Below are 25,067 nucleotides of genomic sequence, written 5' to 3'. Positions count from 1 at the left end.
TAACACCTCATATTCTTATTTTTCATACATTATGTAATAGTTTGTTCAAATCACGTGCCAAAGTAATTCTCTGGACAATCGCACGGCATCGTTGTATGGACTGTACATGATTTATTTATCAGAATTGGAAAATTAAAATCTCCGTGGGCGAGAAATTTCCACTTTGGGTGGGAGAGAAGCGAGGGTTGTACCATCGGACACTCCACCCCCACAATTGGTGATAGGGCAGTTGTGGAGAAAGTGGAGAGTTTCCGATACCTGGGCAGTGTGCTCATGACAGCAGAAGTCTCACTCCGAATCAGTCGAGTGGCATGATCTTTTCATCGGTTGCGTAACGCTGTGTGGAAGCTACCTGGTCTGTCGCACCGCACGAAGCTTCAGGTCTTCTCGGCCACGGTCATTCCCTCCCTTCTCTACGCTTGCGAAACGTGGACCCCCCTCAATGAACATCTTCGCCGGTTACAAACATTTAGGCTGGCCTGCCTACAATCCATCCTGGGTTTAACCAGGCTGGATTGTGCGAGCTCATACATCCTTGAAAGATCTGGACAAAGTACCATCGGTGAGCTCCTCTGGCAGGCAAGGCTGCGTTGGCTGGGACATGTAGCCTGCATGCCCAGCCACCGCATGCCTAAACAGCTTTTGTTCGGCCGGATCGAGGGGGCTAAACGGGCGCGGCACGGGCTAGAGAAGAGACGGAGTGATGTGGTGCAGGAAGACGTGGAGCTGAGTGGACTTGCCGATGACTGGTACCAGCGGTGTCAAGATCGGCCTCTGTGGAGGAGGCACGTGAAGGACGCTACTGGGCAGTTGGAGGCAGTCGCCCTCCAACAACAACGGAGGGCGGAGGAGCGACGCTCACAACAATGAGTGGAGCACCGTGTGGCTAAAGCACAGCAAGTTGGCACACGAGGGGGCACAGGTGGTGCATCAGCCAGTCATCTCATTCAGTCGACCCGTGGCACCTGGGTCTGCCCCGTGACCTCTTGCCAGCGGGCATTCGACACTTCACGTGGCCTCAACATGCACATAGCCTGGCACAAGTGTCGTGGTGACGTCGCCACCACTTAGTGGCGAATGGCGGTTGTTGTTGTGTGTGGTCTGTGTGAGTGGTCTGTGCGAGTGGTCTGTGTGTGAGTGGTCTGTGTGTGTATGGTCTGTGAGTGTGTGGTCTGAGTGTGGTCTGTGTGAGTGGTCTGTGTGTGTGTGGTCTGTGTGTGTGGTCTGTGTGTGTGTGGTCTGTGTGTGTGTGGTCTGTGTGTGTGTATGGTCTGTGCGAGTGGTCTGTGTAAGTGGTCTGTGTGTATGGTCTGTGTAAGTGGTCTGTGTGTGTGTATGGTCTGTGTGAGTGGTCTGTGTGTGTGAGTGGTCTGTGAGTGGTCTGTGTGTGTGTGGTCTGTGTAAGTGGTCTGTGTGTAAGTGGTCCGTGCGAGTGGTCTGTGTGTGTGTAAGTGGTCTGTGCAGTGGCGGCTCCTGCAAAATCTCTCAGGGGGGGCAAATGTCTGGATGATTTATAAGGATAAGGTCCACCCATGCAAAGGATAAATTAACAGCTTAAGCATGTAAAGGCAACTTCACTTCTTTAATATTAATGAAAAATAAAGTGACTCTTACAATACATCTTGTTTGTTTCTATACTCACTATTAATACAATCCACTCAAGTTTATTTTATTAAAGATTCCACTAGGTGGCGACAAATAATATTGTTGGATGCAACGTGCTTACGTATGATGACGTAAGCACGTTAGTGCGAGCCCTCCCGGAAGCCATAGAGAATGCATTGCAGCGCCCCCGTTCGAAAAAAAACATCTTTGAATGTAAGTCTATGGGACCACTCGGGGCGATTCTCAGCCGGAGTGAAATCGCCCAAAAAGAGGCGGTACTCCACAGAACGTGACATGACGCTGATTGGACTATATCCAGAGGCACAGTGACGGCTAGCGTGACTCTGTGGTTGAATGACATTGGTGATGCGTCGCCCAATTGCCCTAATGAAGAAACCGCCCCTGGGTCTGTGTGTGAGGGGTCTGTGTGTAAGTGGTGTGTGTGTAAGTGGTGTGTGTGTGAGTGATCTGTGTGTGTGAGTGGTCTGTGTGTGTGTGCTGCGTGTGTAAGTGGTGTGTGTGTGTGTGCTGCGTGTGATGTCACCGCGCAGGTCGTCTCAGCCGCTGCTGCCCCGCTCTCTCTCTCTCTGACGTCGATTCGGTCTGCACCCGGGGGGCTTATTTCAAGAACCCAATTCTAGTTTGAATCAACGGTTCCTGATGAAGCTCCCGGCACGTGACACAAAACGTCGGACGTCCTGCCCGACCGTACGAACACGAAGCGGAAAAGTGCATATTTAAAATTATCTTCTCTTTAATTGATTTATGGCTGCCCTTTTGGCGCAGGCTGCCATGGCAAGAGTGGCAGCTGTCTCCGTCTGGCGAGGCCATCGGTGGAGGTGTTGTTCGACGGTTACCACACGATACAACCACGAACGCACACCGATGTCGCAGACGTACTAGCACCCGCCACAGCAATGTGGGATTTCCACCACTTTCTCTGGAGGATGAGGTCACATGCTAACTTGAAAGGAGAAACCACTTTGATCAAGAGTCACTGAGGTGTCAAGTGTAACACAACTATAAATAATAATAATTTTTGGTCCTTTAATATATTCGTTGCTGAAGGCCTAGCCGGTACGTCACCAGGTGTGTACGTATGTTGAACTTCTTCATGCTGATCGGAGGTGCGGGAGGGAAAACAATCTAAACACAAATCAAGCGGTTCTAAAGACATGGGTGTTACAATCTTGATGATTTCAAAGTGCAAAGCTCCCAGTGGTTTCCTAATATCGGATTGAAGAGCGTTCCAGACGGCCGCAGAACCGCATCTGAGAGCGCACGCAATGCGGTGCGCGTTGGTGGGTTGGTGGGATACAGGGCGGCGTTGTTTGACCGTACTTCACCACCCTGGTCAGTAGTACGGGTTGGTGAAGGGCGGGTGGAGGGCGGGTGAAGGGCGGGTGAAGGGCAGTTGAAGGGTGGGTGGAGTACGCCAAGACCGAGGTTCACATATCACTCGCCGCCAATGTCAGCCGCGTCCGGAAATCAAACTTGGGTCGCCACGTTCAAAGTGCAGTGTTTCTCACCGCTGCACCCTTTGATTGGAAAGGGACTGGAGGCGGGCGGGGCAGGGCGGGGCGGGGCAGGGCGGGGCAGGGCGGTTGTGTGCAGCAGCAGTGGCCGTGCAAGTCAACCAGGGGGAGGGGGGGTGGCCTTGGGCGACGACGAGAGAGGCCACCGTGCCACGCGTTCCGTCAGCTCCCGAGTTGCAGCTCTACGTGACTCAAAATCTCCTGCAGCTGAGAGTCCAGGTCGCCGTCCGGTGCGTCGTTCCGGATGTTCCAGTCCCACTGCACTCCGGAATCCAGGCCGCACTCCGACTCCATGTCGTCGATCCCTGCACGGACAAAAGGCAGCTTGTGTGCTTAGCATCGATTGCAATTCAATTGAATCCATCAGATTCAGTCGAAATTGAAAACTAATTTCCAAATTGAAAACTCGTTTCTTCAGAACCGCTTCTTGCGTTGCGTTTGTTTGCCTTCCCCCGCACCACCGATTAGGACGGTTGGCTACGTACGGTGTGAAAGAAGTTCAACAAACATACGTACATCACACCTGTTTAAGAAGTCGGGGGTCAGGTGACACGGTTATTCTGACTTCCTGCATTTTATTCTAACTTCCTGGATTTGCATGTACAGGGCATTGCTTAGAATCCGCAGCCATTCAGAGCGGCTGACATCTCATCTCATCTCGATCGTGTCAATGCCCTGCTGCAATCTCGCCAAGGGAGCCCCCGGCGGCAGCTGTCCCTTTGTGACTCAAGGTGTTCGCTGGAGCGGACCGCAAACGGGAATTTCAACACGTAGGCTGTCGCGACCAATATCATCCATAATACAAGTGTTTTTGTTGTGGCTTTGCTATCCAACACACCGGTGTGCTGTACGAGCAACTAATTGGCACATTCTGTTTACGTGACAAACCTTACTAGTTGGCTGTGTTGGGTGGTGGTGGGTTTAACGACACACTTATATATTTACGCGATCTAACCCCAAAAAGAAAACCTGTTTTATAACTGGGCATTTGTCTGCAAGTAAGGGGCGATGTGGCTTCGTGTTCATCAATAATATTTTACTTTCATTTCGCAATTCATTCTTGGGCGAGGCCACGCAACGATGTGGCCACATTTGTTGACGTCAAGACCCCTAAACGCGGCAAAACAAATTCTACCGCCGCACCGCGCAAAAGAAAAACCCGCGCCGGATATTTTTATCGCTTCAGCTCCCTGGCCAGCGCGGCTCGCAGAAGGATCCCCCTCGCAAGCCGCATTTAGCAGCGGCTCGACAAGCGACGATTCACTTCCACCAGGCCAAGCATCTCTCCGGGGCAAGGCCTCGCAAGTCAAGAGGAACGACCCGGGGAGTCCGATATTCGGCCACATCACTACGCAGCCTTCATGCGCGAATCAATTGCGAGCCGTGATATTGCCCGCGAACATCGACTCCGCGCTCAGACTGTTTGACTCGGCTGGTGATTCAGTGTGGGCCGCAGCATTCGTGGGGAGCAGGAGCGCTTGGCACCCTGCGGCTCTGAACCCGGTGGCCCGAGTTCGATCACCAGTGACTGACGATCATCTGAACCGGTCCAGGGACTCCCCGAGGTCGATGCAAACTGAAATGAGTACCTGGTTCGGTGTGTAAATATAACCGCCACTAGGGATACAAAGGCGGGCGGGCCTAGTGCTGGCCACCCACTGCATCGTGTGCCGTGCCGGCGTTCATAGGTGCTTGTTCCAAAAGTCTGTTAAAGGCTATACGGGGGATCTTTGTCTTTGTTGTCGCTGCATTAAAAGTAAAGAATTAACTCGAACACGGACGGCGTAGCACCAACCAATCTTTACGTTCAAGTCGTCGTTTTGTCAATCCTGCTACCCCCCCGCGGCAGTGGTCAGAGGGGATTGTTTGGCCATACTGCACCGGTCACTGCACATTGGTGAAGCGTGGGGAGGAGGTCACACACCTGGGGAGCATACAAGTACTGTACAGTAAAACGATGGCTGTTGCTGCACCACCCTCTCGCTGCCCAGAGCTCGATAGCCTCAAGCACCTGTTATGCACGACGGGTCACTCATTCAAGCAATTCCATCCGGCCTCAACCCCCCGCGAGGCTTGCGAGATCTGACGGGATCAGGTCACAGGCGCGGCGAGTCCCGGATCAGAAATCGCTCGCCGTCGATGTTTAGCCACGGTCAGGAATGGAACTGGGCTCGCCGGGTCCATAGCGTGCTGTGTGCCAACCACCACTCCCTGCCCGCGGCTCGATAACGATCGCTTGGTCGCGGATTTTTCCAGGCAGGTGGCCCGGCGACCCGAGTTCGATCCCCGACCGCGGCCGACATCGGCGGCTGTGAGTCCGCGAGATCGATTCCTGGACGAGAGGGAATCATCCCTCCCGATACTCGCCGCACCCCCCCCCCGCCACAGGAATGTGGAATTTCCACCACATGCCCAGGGGCTGTGCCTGAGAGGTCACAGCCAAATGCCTCAACTCTTTCGAGTGGGAAGCGGATATTTTTCTTTTGAGTAATTATTGACTCCGCGATGGTGAAAGCGGGGGCGAGTTTAATTGCGTGTGCGTAGGTCGGTGAGCTCAGCACGAGGTTAATCTACTTTGTTGTTTCCACCGTGGCGCTTGGCAGAAGAAGTTGGCACAGTAGGGGGCACAGCTGGCGGTGCATCTGCCGGTCGTCTCAGTCAACCCATGGCACCTGCTGGGTCTGTCCCGTGACCTCCTCCTGCCAGAGAGCCTTCGACGCTTCACGTGGCGGCCTCAAAGGTGCACCTGGCCTGGCACAGGCGCCGTGGCGACGTCACCGTGACTTAGTGGCGAATGGCGGACGTTGGTGGGCGAGTTGCGATGGTGCAGCGATTAATGCGCTGCGCATACGAACCCGGAGAAACAGAGTTCGATTCACGCTCATGAGCAACATCAGCTACTCCCGAACAGCACTCGGCCTCCGACAGTCCGTGAAGGTTATACGGGAACCTGTTATCTTTGCTGCTAGGCAACAGCGCTCCAGCGAAGGTTTTCAAGTTGAGCGAGGATCACGTTGACATTTTTTTTTCATCGTCTTGCGCGCGCGCTCTTTATCATCTTTGACAATAAGAACGCGGATTTGTTGATATTTTTTGCGGTGGCGGCGTTGATGTTTAGGGTATTTTTATGGGAACCAAGATAGCTTTGCCTGACACCCCCACCCCACCCCACACGTGCCAAGCAGACCTTTGTCTTTCCGGTTATAAATACAGTTTGACGTTCCCGTCGCAAATGCCTTCTTTTCTTATTATTTTTTTCTTTCCTTTTTCTGTATTTCTTATTTTTGTTTACTTATATTTTTTTCTTTTTTTCTCCTATACTCTTTGGGTCTTTCGGTAAAGTCACGTAGGTACAAAATAAATTAAATCACGTTTCGGGCGCAACACAAGTGCCCGTCATCAGGCGTAAATAACCACAGCAATAAACAATTGCTGAAGTGGGCAAAAGGAGGACTCAGCCAAAATTAACCCTTTGCCAACATTTTTTTTCTTTTATTAATATTTTTTTTTTTTCCACTTTTCTTTATTTCCTATTTCTGTCTTTTTCTTCTTTTTAATCTTTCTTCTTTTAGTTTTCCTTTTTCCTTATATTTTCTTTTGTTTTCTTCCTTTTTCTTTATTTCTTCTTTTAGTTTTCTTTACATTTTTTTCTTTTTTTCCTTGTACTCCCCACACACTCAGCCAAAATGAATCCTTTGCCAAAATTTTTTGTTCGAATCGTACGACGATTAGTTTTGAGATTGCATCGATTTCAGCAGCAGCAGCAGCAGTGGGGAGGCTTGGCCCGGGGAGCCGCTCAACTCCATTATTTCATGGGCGACCAGCGACGGCTCGGATGTTACACCGTACAGATATTCGTAACGAGATATATACTTTAAAAAATTATTATGCGGCTTGTTTTATATGGGAGCGTCTCCAGACATATTTTCAGGAGAGGTCCCTGCCAAACTTGTTTTCGCAGGAGAGGGGCGAGGTGAGAGGGAGGGGGAAGCGATGCTGCTGTTGCTGCTGCAGATGCTGCTGCTGCTGTGTGACCCCCTGACAGAGGAATTTTTCAGGGAATTCTTCAGCACTGGGGATGTTTTGGGTGAGATCACTTTCATTGTATGGAGGTGGGTGGGAGGGGGGTTCAGCCATGGGAGGACACCGGGGGAATCGGGAGGAAACGCACGCAGAACAGGGGCAGAGAGCGGAGAGCGGAGAGCGCGTACAGAACCCACGCAAGACAAAGGCCCCCCCCTCTCCCCCTCTCCCCCCCCCCAGGCCAGGAATCGAACCCTGGACCCTTCTTGTGCCGCGCGGCGCAAATTGTTTACCTCCACGCTGCCACGACCCCCGCCGCCCGTTAAAAGTGATTCTTTGCCAATGCCGCGACTTACCGAGCGATTGCCCGCGGTTGGAGCATGCAACCACTTAATTTGTAACGGTTAATATCCAGCACACATCTGATTGGTGATGACACCTATTTAAGAAGGCGGATCAGGTGACACGGATAGTTTGACGTCCTGGATTTTACTCGGGGCTTCCTGCATCTTGTACTAACGATGCCCTGGTGGCGTTGTAAACAAAAGCTGGTGAATATAATTGAGCTGAATATGGTTGTGAGAACTGCCCTTCAAACTTTCCCGTGAGCGAGTGGGTACGTCAGCGAGTGGGAGTGCGAGTGACTGGGCGAGTGACTGGGCGAGTGAGTGGGTGAGTGGATTAGTAAGTTTGTGTGTGAGTGTCTGGATCAGTCAGTAGGTGTGTGAGTGAGTGGGTGCATCAGTGAGTGGGAGTGTGAGTGAGTGGGTGAGTGGATTAGTGAGTTTGTGTTCGAGTGTCTGGGTCAATGAGTAGGTGTGTGAGTGACTGTGTGGTATTACAGTGGTTAGCACGCTGTTCCACTAACCTGAGTTCAATTCCCGCGCACAACCAATAAAGTGGAGAATATCTGAGCCAGTTCTGGACCTCCCCCCTAAACATGGCCACCCACTCCCTCGTTGCTGTGCCAGCACTCCATAGGTGATACTCGCTAACAGCACTTGCCCCAACAGTCTGGTAAGGCTATACGGGGATCTTTGTCTTTGTGTGAGTGGGTGGGTTGGTTGGTGAGTAAGCGGGTGGGTGGGTGAGTGAGCGAGCAGAAACATAAAAAACCTGCCGCGTCGTCCTGTGCCCGTGACGTGGGCGACTTGGGGCCGATTCCCGTGTGGCCCCCAAACTGTGGAACTCACTGCCACCTCGGGTCCCCAAGCCGCGACTCTCGGCTCAATCAAACCCCCCCCCCCCCCCCCGCCGCCTTAACACCGATGTCTTTTCATTTGCTCAATATGGTTTAGCTTTACCTTTGGGGTGTTTATGCGAAATGGCAAGGTGTTCCTATCACAAGCCTGCACGCTTATAGTAGGAGTTTACTGGGTTTCATTTCCTTGTTATAAAGTTATTTATTTATTTATATTTTTGCATCAACAGCACTTTGCGATCTCCGGATGAAAGGTGCTTTAGGAGAAAATGACTATTCATCTGTTTGGCTGTGTCGGGTGGTGGAGGGTTTTATGATACAGATTTGGCCAAAGCATTACGTGGCCTAACCTAAGCATTACGGAGTGCCATGGTGGCGTGATGTTAACTACCTCGCCTGGTATACAGGAGGTCGTGGGCTCGATCCCGACCCCAACGCCTGCTGCTGTATATTTGGAATTTGCGTGTCTCTCTCCCTGTGCTCGCGTGGATTTTTCTCTGGCTCCTCCAGTTTTTCCCTCCACATTTAGAATCAACATCACGCTTTTTAGAGTATTTGGTTGAAAATAAATTTCCACACGACGAACAACTTCGCTGAGCTAACATCCGTGGCCAGGTCGCTTCTGAAAAACAGCTACATAGCTCAGTGGGCCTCCTTACTTGGTAAAAAAAAAATAGCTTAGTTTATAAAACAATGATGTTTTTAAAACTAAATGTATTTACATATTACGACAGTTAGACGTCAATTATCTCCGGGGGCGGCAGTTGAACCAATCGTGCAAGTCTCTATCGGGGCTCTCCGCGTGGGCGGCACACGTCACGGCAAGCGGCGGCGGCCCGCCGGTGGCGAAGAACAACGCAGCGGCAGCCGCTCCGAGCGTGGGAAACACTCGCAAACCCCGGCCTGCTCCTCCGCAGCGGCGCACAAACAGGTGGCGGGGGAAGAGAAGTGAGTAGCAGGATGCGACGGTGGTGATGATGTCATTGTAAGTGCTGTCAGCGAGTAGCACCTATGAACGCCAACAGGGCACATGAGGGGGTGGGTGGCCAGCACCACGCCAGGTTGCCTTTGTCGCCACAGTGGCGATGTTTTTGTTCACATCGCCACTAGGTACTAAATTGAGGCTGAGTCGACTTAGGGGAGCCCCATGACCGGTTCAGATAATCGTCACTGGTGTCGGGTGGCCGTGAGTGGGAATCGAACTCGGGTCGCCGGGTTCGAAGCGCAGGGCGCTAACCGCTGCACTGTCGCTATACGGTGGCATCTTTGTCTAAGGTGGGGGGGCAATGGTGGTGCAGGCGATGGTGTCACCGCAGACGTGCCTGGCGTGAACACCCATCCTCGCTTCCGCCTCGTGCCGTCGGAGGCCGAGACCCGCACGGTGCGCGTCACCGCGCCGTGGTGGCGAGCAAACCAATCCACGTCCGATCGGCGTCGCGCATCGCTGATTAACTGCAGGGCCGGGGGGAGGGGGAAGGGTGGAGCAGGGTAAAAGAAGGGTACAATGTGCATGTCAATAAAACACAGGCAAAGATAAAGCCGCGTGCAGCCCTTGTACGTATGCATGTTGAACGTATGTCGCACCGTACGTAGCCAAACGTGCTAAGCGGAGGTGCGCGGGAAGGACAACCAACGAAACACAACAACAAGCAGCTCTAAGGAGATGAGTGTTCACGTTGGTACAAACACGGCCACGCAGACAAAGATCCCCCCGCCCCCATAGCCTTCACGGACTGTTCAGGCAAGTGCTGTTAGCGAGCAGCACCTATGAAGGCCGGCACAACACACGAGGGGGTGGGTGGCCAGCACCACGCCCGGCCGCCTTTGTCCCCACACTCTGGGGGAGGCCCCGGACCGTTCAGAAAATCGTCACTGCTGTTGGCTGCGAGCGGGAATCGAACTCGGGTCATCGGGTTCGTAACGCAGTGCGCTAACCGTTGCGCCATCTCTTTCCACACACACACACACACGCACACACGCACACACGCACACACACACGCACACACGCACACACGCACGCACACACGCACACGTGCACACACACACACGCACGCACACACGCATACACACACACTCACACGCACACACGCACACACGCACGCACACAACAACAACAACAACCGCCATTCGCCACTAAGTGGCGGTGACGTCACCACGACGCATGTTGAACGTATGTCGCGTTGGTACAAACACGGCCACGCACACACGCACACACACACAAGCACACACACACACGCATACACACACGCACACACACACACGCGCACGCACACACACGCGCATGGCATACGCATGTATGGACGCGGACGGAGATGTTCAGTGTAGACTTTTCAGCAAGAGATGTTAGCGAGCATCTATAAAGCGGCATGAGGTGGTGTGGGGTGGTGTGGGGTGCGGTGGGGTGTGGTGCAGTCAGCACCACGTCTGGCTACCCTTTGTGTGCCAACGTTTGTACACCCATATCAGGTACTCATTTAAGGCTGAGTCCACCTTGGGGAGGCCCAGCGGGGGGGGGGGGGGGGTTAGATATACACCACTGATGTTAGTCTGGGAATGAATTTCACCACTCAGCCACCGAAGATCTAACCCCTGTGCCGCTCTCTCTGTTCCACTAATGGACAATGAGGACTGACCCCGAGAGCGACTGTGGTTGCTAAACTCAAACCACAGTCCACGCACGTAGAGATAGACAGACTCACAGACTCACATAGACTCACGTAGAGATAGACAGACTCAGAGACTCACATAGACTCACGTAGAGATACACAGACTCACAGACTCACATAGGCTCACGTAGAGATACACAGACTCAGAGACTCACATAGACACCCATAGGCTCACGGAGAGATACACAGACTCAGAGACTCACATAGACACCCATAGGCTCACGTAGAGACCCAGACTCCCATAGACACCCATAGGCTCACGTAGAGATACACAGACTCACATAGACACCCATAGGCTCACATAGATACACAGACTCACAGACTCACATAGGCTCACATCCACACCCAGACTCACATAGACACCCATAGGCTCACGTAGAGACCCACAGACTCACAGACTCCCATAGGCTCACGTCCAGACCCAGACTCACATAGACACCAGAGGCTCACATAGAGACCCAGACTCACATAGACACCCATAGGCTCACGTAGAGTCCCACAGACTCACATAAACACCCATAGGCTCAAGTAGAGACCCACAGACTCACAGACTCCCATAGGCTCACATCCACACCCAGACTCACACAGACACCCATAGGCTCACGAAGAGATACACAGACTCCCACAGTGGAAGAGACAGAAGAGACAGTGGCCCAGTGGTGAGACCGTCGGTGGCTAAGTGGTGAATGCACCGCACTGTGAACTTCATTCTCAGCGGCGTACATCTACACGCACCTCCGATTAGCACGGCTACGTGCGGCGCTCAAGTTCAACATACACACGCACATGCCAAGCGTGTTCGGCACCAACCCAACTTTCCACCGGAATCATCGGTGGCCGGATCCTGACTCACGGAACGGTGGGGGAATGGGGGGGGGAGGGGCAACCGATTCTGAAAATGCGCACCGGGGTTTACTGCCCACCCCGTCGTTCGACAACCCCAAGAGGGGGCCCCCCATCGCTGGTCGCGGCAGCAGCTACCTCCTCCTGCAGCAGACTTCCCAGCAGCAGCTGAGCGCGCACATGTCATCACGTGACCCAGTTCCCAGTCCGTCCTAACGCTGGCGCAGGAAGGACCTCGCTTCGATAAATCAGCCGTCAACTCTCACGCCAACCGCACTTCCTTTCTGCGTAAATCCCCTCTCCCCTGCCCCCCCCACCGACCACGTGCGTGCACATGGGTCTGTTAGCGCCGCGTGCGTCTGTTAGCGCCGCGAACGCCAAAGCTCGACGTTTAAGGCTTATGCCGACGCACAAAGTCAGGGGTGGATCAGGGGCAGGTGGTGGTGGAGGAGGGGGGAGACCATGTGAACTGTCACATTCAAACGGTACGGAACAGGTGGATAGAATGTACAGAATCCATTCACTCACTCTCACTCTGCAGAACAGGGGGAGATCATATAAACTCCACGCATAAAGAGTCGGGAATCGGACCCAGGCATTTCTTGGTGCGAGGCACGCCTCTTACTGCCACTTCTGCCAACATCCTGCCGCCCAGATTTAAAACGCTTGACATTTCTGGACAGCCCTCGCGCCCCCCACCCCTGTCGTCGTCCCACCCCCCCCACTCTGAAACGTTTTAGAGTCCCGCCTCTGCCAAGGGGGCCCACCGCCACGACATCAAAACACCGCAGACGACGAGACGGGAGCCAAAACAATGTTGGGAAATTGGGGACAAAACCAGAAACTCCAAGCACGAGCATCACCGCCGCTACCCCCCACTGCCACGACTTTGCATCGTGGCCGTGGCGGGGGTGGGGGGGGGAGATATTACGGTAATCGCGCGAGGGGCCAGGAAATCTCGGCGTGTTTTTGTTTTGTTAACATTCTCAACGTGCTGGGTGGGGGTGGTGGTGGAGGAATCTTGCTTCTTATCGAACGAGAAAGTCCAAAGCTCTCCTGCCACTTGGGGAGCGGCAGCAGAGCCGGAGCCGTTGCAGGGAAAACGATTTCTCTCCAGCGGCGTGAGAACCAAAAAAACGACCCCTCGTTAGTCATCATTATTGTCACTGTTGTTGTAGTCGTTGCCAAATGCAATAACGTTTTTGTTGTTGTTGGGTTATATCGCGTAAATATGAATGTGCCGTTAACCCGCCAGCCATCAACGCCTCCGATAAGCACGGTTGGCTATGTACGGTGCGAAAGAAGTTCAACATACATACGTACTTTAGCAAGGTTGGCTAAGTTCCACATACATATACGTACGTTAGCACGGTTGGCTATGTACGGTGAAAAATAAGTTCAACATACAAACATGCCACCCGACACAGCCAATTAGCAAGGTTTGTCACGTGAACACAACGCGCCAAATTGGTTACTCCTTTAGCACTAACCGGCTGCGTTGGAGAGTAAACCCACAACATTTACCGGAGTACTGTGACGTTTAGCTGCCGATTACAACCGGCTTCATCGGTCAAAACCTTTATGGTGGATAACATTGGTCGCGGAAGCCTACTACGTGTTCAACTCACTATTATCATTGCCGTTGTTATTGCTGTTGCTATATTTCTGCTTGTCTACGCAGGGTACGCCAAGCCGAGTTTCGTGCATCTTCTAGCGGCAGGGTCTTGCCGAGGTTTTGCGGTGGGAGGCGATGATTTCTCCTGCTGCTTGTGCGTGATCGCAGCCGAGGAATCTATCTCATTTGACACTTTACAGAGCGCCTCCGATGAAGAGCGCCTTCGATCAAGAGGCGGCACTTAACATTACGAAAACAAAAACGGGACAAACAGAGAAGTGATTGAGATGGGAGGGGAGCGCAAGGAATGAGGAACAGGTGACCAGGATCGAGGGTGCCCAGAAGGGGGGGGGGGTGAGGGAAGGGGAGGACGCGGGAATGGGCAATGGAGATAAGGTGAGCTTTGATTTGCGGCATAATATTCAACATTTGGCAAAGATTTAGAGCGAGATGCCGGCACACGAGGGCCCACTCTTTGACACCGCAGGATATTTGGCGTCCACATACCGTGTCAACCCATACGGTTTTACCCGTATTCTTGTACAACTTGTACAAGGAAATTGAGTTTTTCAGGTCCGTACGGCGTACAGCCGTTTCAAGACGGGGAAAAAAATGTCTATATGTTTGTGTTTCTCCCTTGTGATGGGACTTTGTAGGATGAACGTTGAGATTTATAAGGGCACGGGGTGACCAATAAGGTCTGAATTTGTCTGTAATAAAGAGACACTGCTAAGGGGTTGACAGGTTTGCGTCCACTGTGAATCGGATGGCGCGCAATAAATGTTCACGGCGAATATTCAGCGAAACCGCGGTGTTAGCCGGAGCGGCTGAACTGGGTGGGACGCGTGTGTGCAGGACAGGGGGGGGGGGGGGAGGGGCGATTGCCGTGACGGGCATTGGAGCGGTCTTCAACGAGCCTGGACGCCAAGGGGAAAGAGAAGGCCTAAGGCCAGATGGGCTGGACGAGACCGTCACGGCAGAGCTTGGGAGGTGGCTGCGTGGCGACCGTGCATCAGCTGCGGGAACCGGCGGAAGGATGTGGCTGAAAGCCGTCGGTAGCGAGGAGGTGCCGTGTTGGCCGTGTTGGCAATGGCCATGGCGGTAGTGGTGTTCGCGGTGGTCGTGGCGGCGGTGTTGGTGGCGGTGTTGGCAATGGCCATGATGTTGGTGGCGGTGTTGGTGGCGGTGTTGGTGGCGGTGTTGGTGGCGGTGTTGGCAATGGCCATGGTGTTGGTGGCGGTGTTGGTGGCGGTGTTGGTGGCGGTGTTGTGGTGTTCGCGGTGGTGGTGCCGGTGGTCGCCGTTGCGGTGTTTGTGGCGGCACCGGCGGGCCGGGTTCCTCACCCACACGGGGCACCGCGCCCCGTCGCTTTGCGTCGCCAGTCGACAGAAGAAGCCGGGGTCGGCGGACCGACGAGCCTCGCCCCAGCGGATCATGTCCCCCCGGTAGCGCTCCTTGTAGTCGCTCGCGTCCAGCAGCTTGTCCAGCTCCAGCCGGTGCTCCTGCCGCAAACAGCGCCGCCCGTCCTTCCATCGGCTCCGTCCACCCACGCTCACCGGGGCTTCTCCCGCGCACGGCAGGGTAACTCGGCCCGTTCGGTTAGATTTGTAAAATAAGTAACATAATCACGAATCGTGACACGGGGCGGGATAACGCGTCGTTAGCACAGACTGGGAACCGGGTCACGTGGTGCAGACAATCGTTGAGGTATAAATCGATGCGGTCATTTAACACCGAGATGAAGCCGGTTGTAATTACTGGCGAAACGTCGTACTCCGATTGTAAATGTTGTGGCTTGGCTCTCCAACACACCGGTTAGTGCTGTACTAGTGACGAATTGGCCACGTTCTGTTTACGTGACAAACCTTGCTAAATCGGGTGGTGGCGGGTTTAACGACACATAAATTTACGCGATTTAATCCCAAAAACCTCTATTATGAACTCCGAGTAGCTTCTAGCAGCCGATGTCATGATTCACAATTGGTTTTTGGGTTAGGCCACGTAACGATCTGGACCAAATGTATGTCGCTAAGACCCCCCCTCCCCCCCGCCACAGACCCGCCACAGCCAAATAAAGTTGTCGCTTGGTGCAGAAACGCGCCGAATGTTAATGTTTCAGCTCGCTCAACGGCGACTTGAAGAACGATGCTCACAGCCACATTGAGCAGCAGCTCGACACTCGGGACAAGATAGACGAAGTAGGAACAACCGTGTCAGCTGACTCGGCTTCTTAAGTAGACAACCATCAATGCGGTCAGCGCCGGCTTTGCTGGTGGAAGGGCGACCACCAGAGGGAGCTCTAGACAGTCACTCTAGTGGGTATTTGGCCTACTCTTCCACGCTGGCCGGTATGTCTTCGCAGAGGCCGGAGGGGCCCACACTTCACCGCAAGCGACCTGCTGATTGACTTTGGTGCTAAACTCAATTCTACTGCTCGCTAGACAGAGGGGCGGTGGAGTGGGGCGATCCGGAGATGCAAGAAGATGGCTCCTATTGTTTCAACTGCCGCACGGGGAGACGGAATCGAACCGGAGACCTCTGGATCGCAAGCTCAGTACTTGCGAGCACTACAACCGCTGTGGCAGTTAAACTAAAAACTACACTGTTTTTATTTTACTCGGTAAGGCCCACGGAACTATAGCTCTTTTTCAGAAGCGACCTGGGGGAGAACACGCAAACTCCAAATTTATAGGTGTCAGGGTCGGGACCGAAACCCACGACCTCCTGTACACCAGGCGAGGTAGTTAACATCTCCGAGCCACCGTTCTACGGTATCCCTTGAAAACAGTAGCGCAAAAATATACTTTACAGCCCTTTGTCAATCCGCTGCAGGATGAAGGCGTTGGTGCCGTGGGAGAGAACTCACTTTGGCTGCGGCTTCTCTCGACATTCGCCCCCCCCCTCCTTTCCCCCCCACTTGATAGAGCAATGAGAGCCAGCGCCCTCGAGTGAACTCACCTTGGCGAACTGGCTCTTCAGGGGTCCAGACAGTCGCAGGATCGCACACACGTCTTCTCCCAGCCTGCAACGAGAACAAGAAACGCAACGCGGCGCTTACGGTTTGGTGAACAGCCGAGACAAAGATTCCCCAGCAGGGCCAGATAACTACAAAACCTTGTTTTATCTTACCAGGAAAGGCCCCACTGAGCTGTATAGCTATTTTTCAGACGCGACCTGGCTATCACAAATGATAGCTCAACAAAGTGGCTTATCATTTAGAGCGTCCAAATACTCTAAACGCGGGATGTCGATTCTAAATGTGGAGGGAAAAACTGGAGGACTCGGAAACAAATACATGGAGAGAGAGAGAGACACGCAAACTCCAAATATACAGCAGCAGGCATCAGGGTGAGGATCGAACCCATGACCTCCTGCATACCAGGCGAGGTAGTTAACATCTCCTAGCCACCGTGATGATGATGAGAGAGAGAGAGACACGCAAACTCCAAATATACAGCAGCAGGCGTCAGGGTGAGGATCGAACCCACGACCTCCTGCATACCAGGCGAGGTAGTTAACATCTCCTAGCCACCGTGATGATGATGAGAGAGAGAGAGACACGCAAACTCCAAATATACAGCAGCAGGCGTTAGGGTGAGGATCGAACCCACGACCTCCTGTATACCAGGCAAGGTAGTTAACATCTCCTAGCCACCGTGATGATGATGAGAGAGACGCAAACTCCAAATATACAGCAGGCGACAGGGTCGGGATCGGACCCACGACCTCCTGCATACCAGGCGAGGTAGTCAACATCTAGCCACCGTGATGATGATGATAAGAGAGACGCAAACTACAAATATACAGCAGCAGGCGTCAGGGTGAGAATCGAACCCACGTCCTCCTGCATACCAGGCGAGGGAGTTAACATCTCCTAGCCACCGCGCCACATCAAGGATGGCACAACGGCGACACTCGCGACTCGTTTCGAATTCTGACTCGGGAGCCTTTCCGTGTGGAGCTCGTGCGTTCTCTCAATTGGACGTCCTCTGGTTTTGATCGTGTGGGCAATGTCGACGGGCCCTCATGCTAATTACAGCCGTGCACCCTCCACCACCCGACACGGCGAGATCAAATCGAGTCGTCGCGTCGCGGGCGAACGCGCCCATGGATTTTGCTTTTCAGCAAAAAAACGGTTACGTAGGAAAAGCCCACGCTCAAGTTTGCCAACATGGGACCTTACTTGCCAGTAAAGTATAAGAAAAGGTTTTTACCTTGTTTCTGTTTGAATGTGTGGTTAATGCAGACATGATTCCTTGTAAAATGTTTCTGTTTGGGGTTTGAACATCTTGACACTTGTTTTGCCAGGAAGGGGTAAAACCAGTTCTTATAAAAGTTTGGAAATTAACAAAATTTCCCTGCTGGCTTTGTCTGGCGGTGGACGGTTATGGGCTTGATTGACGTGACACCTACGCGCTCAAACCCAGAATAACTCGGCACATGCGCCCGTGTGAGCGTGTGCGTGTGTGCGGTGCTGGCCACTCAACCCCTCGTGTGCGGCAGCGGCCTTCATCGGTGCTCGCTAACAACTTTTACCCCAACAGTCTGTGCAGGCTAGACGGGGGATCTTTGTATTTGTGGCCTTAAAATAAGAAAATAATATATCACCGGCAACTTTTCAGGCAATAGCCTTCTTTATAAGCACGTACCTTTACCTAGCATGTGCTGTTTGTGTTTCGACTTAATAGGGAAAAAAAATAGGTGACGTTTCAGGCAAAGGCCCTTCTTCATGGTATATAGAGAGGTTGCCAGTAGACAGAGAGAGTGGATAGGTAAGGGCTGCAGAGTGCCACTTGTTTGCACTGTGGGGTGTGATGAGAATGCAATTATTTTTTTCTGTGAACGGAGAATAAAAGTTTAACACGTAGACTTTCGCGACCAATATTATTCACAATAAAGGTTTTTGGGTTAGTATAAATGTGTCGTAACCCTCCACCACCTGACACAGCCAATTCGTAAGGGATTTGTCACGTAAACAAAACACTAAATAGTTACTAGTATAGTGTCGTGTATAGTGTAGTTACTACTTCAGCCCCCCGGTGTATTGGAGAGTAAATCCACAACATTTACAATTTGAGTAGTACGACATTTCGCTGGTAATCACATCCAGCATCATCGGGCGATTTGCCAGAATCGCAGGAAGAGAGGCACTGGCAGGGACAAGGCGACAAGGCAAACGCAACGTCTTCGTTTAAGGCCACGCGGTGTCGTCAACGACGAATGTGTTGAGTTTTGCTGTCGTTGTTGCTGCTGTTGTCATCATCATCACCAGATACCTAGTTTAACCTAAAGGACACGGATTACAGATTTTAGAATGTTAAAATGGTCAAATGTCTGGCTCACATTTCACCATCTTATGAAATGCGACAGGCCGCAAGATTTTTTCCATCGGCATTTTTCTCAATAAAGAAAGTTGTGTTGGCTCAAATATCTTTCCAATCGTTACCATCGGACGCTTTTTTTGCAACGGCGATCACTTCCACAAAAACTACCGCGGCCTCCCACGCAACCGCACAGTTGTTTTCTATTCTACAGTCGGTTTCGGGGGAACGATTTGCATTTTGGAAAACCAGGGTTACTTTTACGCTTCCGAGCGGATGTCTGACAAGGAGATGGCGAGATTAGTTCGCGTGCAGATGATGGATCGTTGTAGCATCAAAGGATCACGAGAGGTGGCGGCAACTACGGGAGGCCTTCATGCAGCAGTGGATTGACCCATTTCTGTTCAGTGCTCGCCCAGCTGCATTGGCTTCCGGTTGCCGAACGAATACTTTATGATGAGGTCGCATTCGTTATACACAAAGTGCTTGCCACAAATGAACCACGGTACCTTGCTGATCCCGTCAAGGAGCATAAACCAGCAGGTGAACTCCGATGATCCTCGCAGCAGCTTGTGGCTAGCCATCAAACAAGGACTGTTACCGGCCGTCTGGAACGCTCTTCTTTCTAATATTAGGAAGTCACTGCAGCTGCGCACTTTTAAATAATCTCGATTGAAAGCTCATTTCTTTAGAACTGCTTTTTGCGTTTAATTTGTCCTTTCCCCCCACACCTCCGATTCGCACGGTTGGCTACATACGGTGCGAAAGAAGTTCAACATACACACATGCAATCCGGCCAATGATTGTATTCACCCTAATTTTTGACCTCTGCTACGTTCCACCGCCACTCATGTACACGGGCAGCCCTCCTGTCAATACATTGCAGGATGAGGGCCTCCCCATGCCGCGGTACGGGTCGTGCGAGCCATTCGACCACACTTCACCACGCTTGCAAAGAAGTTGGGAGCACAGAAGCACGACATCAATGGATTTTGCCACGATGCCCTCAGCTTTCCCACAACAGTAGACCGATGTCAAAATCAAACTGTAATGCACTTTGATTGCCCATTCAAGCACTGTGCAGGCTTTACTCGGCTTAGCTTATGAGTTTTCATGAGGTTGGGTGCATTCCGGACGATTTGCTTATAGACAAAAATATACTGCATAAGACACCCAATCAATTTGGGCAATTCCACCGATTCCAATCCACAAAATAAATCGTAATACAGTGATATACGTACGTGTGTCTGTTTAACTTATTTCGCACCGTACGTAGCCAACCGTGCTCATCGGAGGTGTGGGGAAGGACAAACAACTAAACACAAAAAGCAGTTCAAAGCACAATGTGTCGGTCATGGGCATTATTTTCCATACTTCACCACAACGGTTAGTGGGAGTTATTGAAGGTGGGGGGGAGATGGCAGGGGGAGCCAAGAACCCATGAGCTTACGCACCGTGGGCAGGAACTAAAACCCCAGATCACCGGGTTGAAAGTGCAGTGCATACCAATCAAAACTAGATTGTGAGATATCAGTCTGAGACACATGTGGTTCACGTGTAATGCATATTTTCTATCGGCCGTTTCCCAGAGTGCTTTTCTAACGATTTCATAAGATACATTTTTATATGTATGTGTAGTTTAATAACGCTGGCTGCTGACGGAAAAGTGGTACTGACAGCAGAGGGCAGGACACACGTCAGCAGAGAGAGTATATATGGGGGTGACGAGAACTCAAGGGAAGCTCAGGAAGGGGTCCATTTGGAAGCCAGGGAACCTGCAAGTGGGTTCCAGGAAGGGGGCACGGCGAGAGCGGAGCGAGGCCACGCCGGGAGGATAGAAGGGGGCCCCCCCCGGGGATGTTGCTGGAAGTGGATCCCCTCGCTGTATCGCTGTTCGTCTTCCCCCCCGTCACTAGCGTCTCAGCCATCCTAGACGCCGCTAGCTCGACAGCCTGCCAACTGGACTAGCTAGTGCCGTCGAATGAGATGGATGTGTGACTAGTGTGTAAGCACTTCGGGCGTTTGTAGTTCCCTGACGTGTGAAAATAAAGGTGCCTTAATGATCCCTGTCTCCGAAGTGTGTTACTACATATTTATTCTAATTATTTAATCATACATATTTATATATTTCTAATGGTTTCATCAGATATATATTTATATATTTCTAATTATTTCAGATATATTTGGAGATATTTCTAATGATTATACATTATATATTTCGAATTATTCCATCATATATATTTATAATGATTTCATCAGCTATATTTATATATTTCTAATGATTTCATCAGATATATTTTTAGATATTTCTAATGATTACATTATATATTTCTAATGATTTCATCAGAAATATTTAGATATTTCTAATTATTTCATCAGATATATTTTTAAATATTTCTAATGATTACATTATATATATTTCTAATTATTTCATCAGATATATTTTTAGATATTTCTAATGATTACATTATATATTTATAATTATTTCATCAGATATATTTTTGGTGGCTGCGTTCATCCATTTACAACCCACGCCCTCCTCTCTCCCCCCAACCACAACTTCCACGTGGTGGTTTTTCAGATTCCACGGCACGGATGTCACTCGTCACTGATGTTGGCCGTGGTTTGGGTTGCACCAGGTTCCCAGCACAGTGCGCTAAGGACCAGCGTAATATATACATGTAAAATTGATACGCGTCAACTTGAATTACATACGCAACAATTACAATCCAATAGAAAATTAGCAATCATTATAATTCACAATCATTTAAAATTGTGCCGAACGAATGATGCTGAAATTATAAAAACTACTATTAACTATTTTATATTTTACTCGGTAAGGCCTACTGAGCTATGTAGCTTTTTTCAGAAGCAACCTGGCCACAAATGATAGCCCAATGAAGTGGCTGATCACGTGGACATTTTGTAGCAGCCAAACACTCAAAACGCATGTGGAGGAAAAAAACGGAGAACTTGCAGAAAAATCCACGCTACCACGGGGAGAACATGCAAGCTCCATATATACAGGAGTCAGGGTCGGGATCGAACCCACGACCTCCTGTATACCAGGCGAGGTAATTAACATCTTACAACCGACAGCGCCCTGTCATATTATGGTATTGCTTAGCTTTAGCGAGTTTGCAAATTTGGTGCAGGCGTTCGTGGTTGGAATCCAGCAGCCACCCTGGTTACGCCAGCTGGGCGGTGGTGGCTATGCATGCCTCTAATCCACCACTGTGCGGGCGACGAGGATTGATGGATGGCACAAATGTTTTGATGAGGAGCCATACCCTGGCTCGCCAGAAGGCAGTACAGCAAGCGGACGTGTCTCCATCTGTTTTAATCTGTACGGGAATCGAGTGTTGCTCCTCCCCTTCGCGCGCGTCGATTTTCTCTCGGGTGCTCCAGTTTCCTCCCACGTGTAGTCACTCATTAATTGGCGGAAAGCATCTTCGTATGTAGAGGATGGCAGAGCTTGGCCAATTTCTGGTAGTGAAGTCTCACACCGTCTGTCCGGCTGCTGCTGCCTTCCCGCTGGTCTGTGCTGTCCTCCTCGCGCCCTTTTTCGTCATCCCTCTCTCTAGGAGAACGAGCGAATACCTTGCATTATGAGTTGACATTATTATTGTTGTCAGCTCACTGATATTAGACAACAAACCATGTCGCCATTCAGCCGCATGCCCAACCCCATCAACCTTCTGGGGCCGCTAAATTGGGGGCTACTTCAGAATCAAAATGTTTTTTTATACTGGAGGAATCCGGTGAGCTATGAAGCTCTTTTGCAGATGTCCAGTAGGGACACGGGGTCAGAAAGTTAGGGACGGGTCAGAAAGTTCCTACTTTGTAGGGGGAGTCAACAGCGGCTGTTATGTGCAGTTTGCCTCCCCCCCCCCACACCATGGGAATGTGGAATTTCCACTGCCGGTCTTAAATAAGCCAGCTTTAATTAACCAGATAAATTAACGCATTAATTACCAGAGCAACGTAGCCCTGCTAGATGATGGTCTCCTGACGCTGCCATGGCCGTGAAAGTGGCCGAGCGGTCATCTGGCCATACTTCACCACGCCGGTGAAGCGTGGGGAGCAGCACAAACGTGGGGAGAGTATAACCACCATACCTTAGTAATAGGTTTTTACCTTTTCAACTGGTACAAAAACTGACACCTTTGTACAAAGGATCATGTTTGCAATAACCACAACACAAGTGCCGACTCTATCACAGACCACACCAGATCTTATTGGTCACCGCATGACCTTATAAATCTCAACGTTCATCCTGCAAAGTCCCCTCACAAGGGAGAAACACAAAGACAACAATTTGTTTTGCCCGTATTGAAACGGCTGTATGCCGTATGGACCTAAAAGCTCAATTTCCCTGTATAATAATAAGGGCAAACCGTATGGGTTGACAGGCATGCCTCTGTATGAAGATGTTTTCAGACAATTCATGAGTGACTGCATGTGGAAGGAAACCGGAGCACCCAGGACAAAATCCACGCGCGCAAAGCGGCGCGGGGCAACGCTCGATTCCCGTACAAATGAAAACAGACGGAGACAAGTCCGCTTGCTTGTACTGCCTTCTGCTGGCGAGTCAGGGTATGGCTCCTCGACACAACATTTGTCCCATCCACCAACCCTCGTGGCCCGCACAGCGGTGGATGAGAGGCGTGCATGGCCACCACCGCCCCGCTGGTGTCACCAGGGCGGCCGCTGGAACACAACCGTGAGCCTCTGCACCAAGTGGCGAACTCGCTAACGCTAAGGCAACGCCGTATGGACCTTAGAACTCGATTCCCCTGTACAAGTTCAAGTTCATTTCAAGTTCATTTATTAGGTATAGCCCTGTGAGCCATTCGGCTCTTGAATCGGGTGCAACCGCAACAAGCAAAACACATGAACAAAAAACATCTTAAAGTTAATGTGACTAAGTGCAAACAGAAAATCCAAGAAAAGACAGCAAAATATTGCAGAAAAAAATCACCGTACACCAACGCTGTGTGGGTTGACGCGGTATGAAGCACCGTTACATACAGGGGCACGGGAAAGCGATGGTTGTTGCTGCCCTGCCCCTCTGCCGCCCATAGCTCTCGAGCCTATAGCAACAAAGCAATGTCATCCAGCCTCCAATCCCCTGCTTGGCTCGTGAGGAATCCGACGAGATTCGGGGTCGGAGGCACGCGTGTGGCTACCCGCGATGTTTGCCACTCCAACCGAGGGGCCTTGCAGGTTGCCTCCCGCAGGTTTACTTGACCATACTTGCCCGCGTTGTGTCGTAACCCTCCACCACCCGACACGGCCAATTAGTAAGGGAAGTGTCACGTAAACAACGCGCCAATTACAGTAGTTACTACTCCTGCCCACCGGTGTGTTGGAGAGTAAATCCACAACATTAACAATCTTAGTAGCACGAACAGTGAAGCCATCCGCCTGCTTCAGGTCTTAAATGGGGCAGCAGCAGCAGCAGGGTGACGTCACTGAACCCATCAGGAGCAGAGATCAGAGGCGGCGATTGTAATTAAATCATAGATTAGTAATCAGCTAATTAGCACGTGTTTCCTCTATGAGGAATTGTGTAAGGTGTACTCTTAGGTTTTTTCGGTAGAGTCACGTAGGTAAAAGTAAATGATAAAAATAGAAATATTATTTTATTATTTCTATTATTTATTTTTACCTACGTGACTTTACCGAAAAAACCTACGAGTATGAATCCTTGCAGTCACGAAAGCTTCAAATCTAGATTGTGTAAGGTGCATTAACTTAATAAATGCGCTTCCAGGTGGAGGGGAGGGTTACCACCACCACCTCTATTACGAATGTTGTAACATTGGTGGCGAAAGGCTCTGGCTGCTGCTGCTGCTGGTCAACGCAACACGAATGGTTTGGCGCCGCCGTCATCGTCGTAGGCCGCGATCCATCCAACTGCTGGATGAGGCGGTGTGTGTGGGGGGTGGAGAGCAAGCCACCACCAAGAACAACAACAAACACAGAACAACAACAACACAAGTCCGTCCACACGAAGCGATGTTGTTGAATGTTTGCTCGAGTCGTGGCCGGGGTCATCGCGAACCTTTCGCGCAGCAAGTCCGTCACGAAGTCCTTGCCCGACTTCCTCTTCCCGCTGAAGACGAGGACACAGCGAGGCGGCGATGATGAAGAAGATGATGATGAGGAGCGGCAGGAGCAGGAGGAGGAGGGCGAAGGGGAATCGCCGTCAGGTGCGGCCATGGCTGCCGGGCCGGGTCGCCAAGGCGGGCGGGC

The 25,067-nt window shown here is 51.4% G+C and overlaps 1 protein-coding gene across 1 annotated transcript; it reads right to left on the bottom strand.

Moving 5' to 3' along the window:
* Positions 1-860: 860 nt before the first annotated feature.
* On the bottom strand, positions 861-25,067 carry PMVK (phosphomevalonate kinase). The gene is made up of 5 exons (XM_078879350.1): positions 24,877-25,067; positions 16,447-16,510; positions 14,832-14,990; positions 9,687-9,816; positions 861-3,445 (listed from the first exon to the last, which is right to left on the bottom strand). The coding sequence occupies exons 1-5, from the start codon at positions 25,032-25,034 to the stop codon at positions 3,303-3,305; spliced, it is 654 nt and encodes a 217-aa protein (XP_078735476.1). The 5' UTR covers positions 25,035-25,067; the 3' UTR covers positions 861-3,302.

Source organism: Lampetra fluviatilis, chromosome 53 (assembly GCF_964198595.1).
Source record: "Lampetra fluviatilis chromosome 53, kcLamFluv1.1, whole genome shotgun sequence".
Lineage (NCBI taxonomy): Eukaryota > Metazoa > Chordata > Hyperoartia > Petromyzontiformes > Petromyzontidae > Lampetra > Lampetra fluviatilis.
This window is presented reverse-complemented; position numbering and strand designations above follow the sequence as displayed.